The 2,180-nt window shown below is 48.2% G+C and overlaps 1 protein-coding gene across 1 annotated transcript; it reads left to right on the top strand.

Annotated features, from left to right (window-relative positions):
* The first annotated feature begins 579 nt into the window (after positions 1-579).
* LOC112070998 (low-density lipoprotein receptor class A domain-containing protein 4-like) lies at positions 580-1,770 on the top strand. Its single transcript, XM_024138454.1, is given in 3 exon segments — positions 580-615; positions 617-674; positions 677-1,770. Coding segments are annotated over 3 exon segments (615 nt in total). The 3' UTR covers positions 1,198-1,770.
* Positions 1,771-2,180: the final 410 nt, after the last annotated feature.

Below are 2,180 nucleotides of genomic sequence, written 5' to 3'. Positions count from 1 at the left end.
CACGTGCATCCTTGCATGTCATTTGAAGGTTACACAGGGTACCTTGCCATTGTCATTGAATAGGGTTACAGCATGCACCTTGCATCGTCTTGATAGTTACACCAGTGCACCTCATTGTCATTTATAGTTACAAGTACCTCTGCACTTTCATTTAATAGGTTAACACAGTGCACCTTGCATTGTCATTTATAGGTTAACACAGTGCACCTTGCTGTCATTTATAGGTTAACACAGCTGCACTGCAGGTGTCATTTGATAGGTTAACACAGTGTACCTGCATTGTCATAGGTAGGTTAAACCACAGTAGTAACCTTGCATTTCATTTGATAGGTATAACACATGGCAAGCCCCTTGACTGTGTTCCACTGAGACCCTGATATTATTCAGAGCAGCTTCTTCTGTCTCCTTTGAATCAGATATATTACATTTAAAGTATAAAGTGTAATATTCAGGCCTTGTGATTTGATATGCTGCCACCAGTGCATCCAAGCGTTGGTTAAATCCCTGAAGTACTGACTTGCATCTCTCCCCCCCCCCCCCCCCGCCCCCCCCCCCCCCCCCCCCCCCCGTATAGTGAGTATGGGCCCAGGCCGATCCAGAGAGGTCTTCACCACACCCCTCCTTGATGCAAACGGAGCATTTCAGCCGCTTCCAGCCCACCTACCCCTACCTGCAGCAGACATTGACCTGCCGCCCACCATCTGTCTTTCTGATGGGGAGGAGCTGCCGCCCTATAAAGGCCCATGTACCTTACAGCTGAGAGACCCAGAGCAGCAGCTGGAGCTGAGCAGAGCATCCATCAGACCCCCCCCCAACAGGACCATCTTCCACAGCGACCTGATCCATGTTTACGTCCACAGCGGTGGCCCTCGGCCCCCCAGCAGTAACTCTGGTGTCAGTGCCGCCGAACGCATGGAGGGAATGCCTCCCACCTACAGCGAGGTCATAGGTCACTACCCAGGATCCTCTGTGTTTCACCACCAGAACCAGTACAGCAATAAAGAGCCGTTCGCCCAGTGGACAGGGAGCAAAGACAGGACACTGACAGACAGAGACAGGCAGATGAGCAACGAAAGCACAACCACCACAGGCTCCTCTGGCTCTGGCAAGGTCAAGGACAAGGAGAAGGTCAAGGTCAAGGTCAAGGACAAGGACAAGGAGAAGAATAGGGACAGACGACAGGACAAACCAGTGTGAGGGTGGTGGGGGGGGTTGTACCTGGTCTGTACCAAACAGGACCCACCCCTCTCAGCTGAAGGGGAGTGGCCTCCTCTCAGCCTTCCCCATGCACAATACGAAGAAACCTGAGGGGCCAAGCTTACAAACACTCTTTTTGTATTCCTTCGTTCGGTGTTCAAGAGCTGTGGGCTTCTGCTTGAACACTAAGGCTTCGTAGCTCATTTCTTGTTTGTTTACTTTTGTATGCTTTTCATTTATTTAAAATAAGATTGTTGACACTGATTTTGTTTGAAAGACTGTACCCATTTATAGAAGTTATGGCTTTTATTGTCTTTAAAAAATAAATAAAAATTCYGGATCAGTGCACAAACCTCCAAACCAATTCAAATCCCAATTAGAGTGTCATGATTCTGCTAAATCAATGGGATATATCATCAGAAATCTGAAGTTGACCTAACTCATTGTTTAAAAGCTTCTAGTTTGATTGTTTGTGTGGGCTCCAGACGTTTTGAACGACTGGTTATTTTTCTGTTATCATCCACAACTCTGATCCAGCCTAACGTCCCCTGAAACTAACTCCAGCACGGCAGCTCAGTTGGGAGGGAGACAAGGGTTAAAGAAGGATTTTCAAGCCGTGGACAATTGAGACATGGATGGTGTATGTGTGCCATTCAGAGGTTGACTGGACAAGACAAAAGAAAATGAAGTGCCTTTGAACGGTATGGTAAAGGTGCCAGGCGCACCGGTTAGTGTCCAGAACTACAACTCTGCTGGGTTTTTCACGCTCAACAGTTCTCCGTGTGTATCAAGAACGGTCCACCACCCAAAGGACTCCAGCCTACTTGACACAACTGTGGGAAGCATTGTGGTCAACATGGGCCAGAATCCCTGTGGAACGCTTTCCACACCTTGTAGAGTCCGTGACCCGATGAATTGAGGCTGTTCTGAGGCGCGAAAGGTGGTGATGCAACTCAATATGTTTGGTATACTCAGTGTGTTTT

Source organism: Salvelinus sp. IW2-2015, unplaced genomic scaffold (genome assembly GCF_002910315.2).
Source record: "Salvelinus sp. IW2-2015 unplaced genomic scaffold, ASM291031v2 Un_scaffold1490, whole genome shotgun sequence".
In the NCBI taxonomy this organism is placed as follows: domain Eukaryota; kingdom Metazoa; phylum Chordata; class Actinopteri; order Salmoniformes; family Salmonidae; genus Salvelinus; species Salvelinus sp. IW2-2015.
This window is presented reverse-complemented; position numbering and strand designations above follow the sequence as displayed.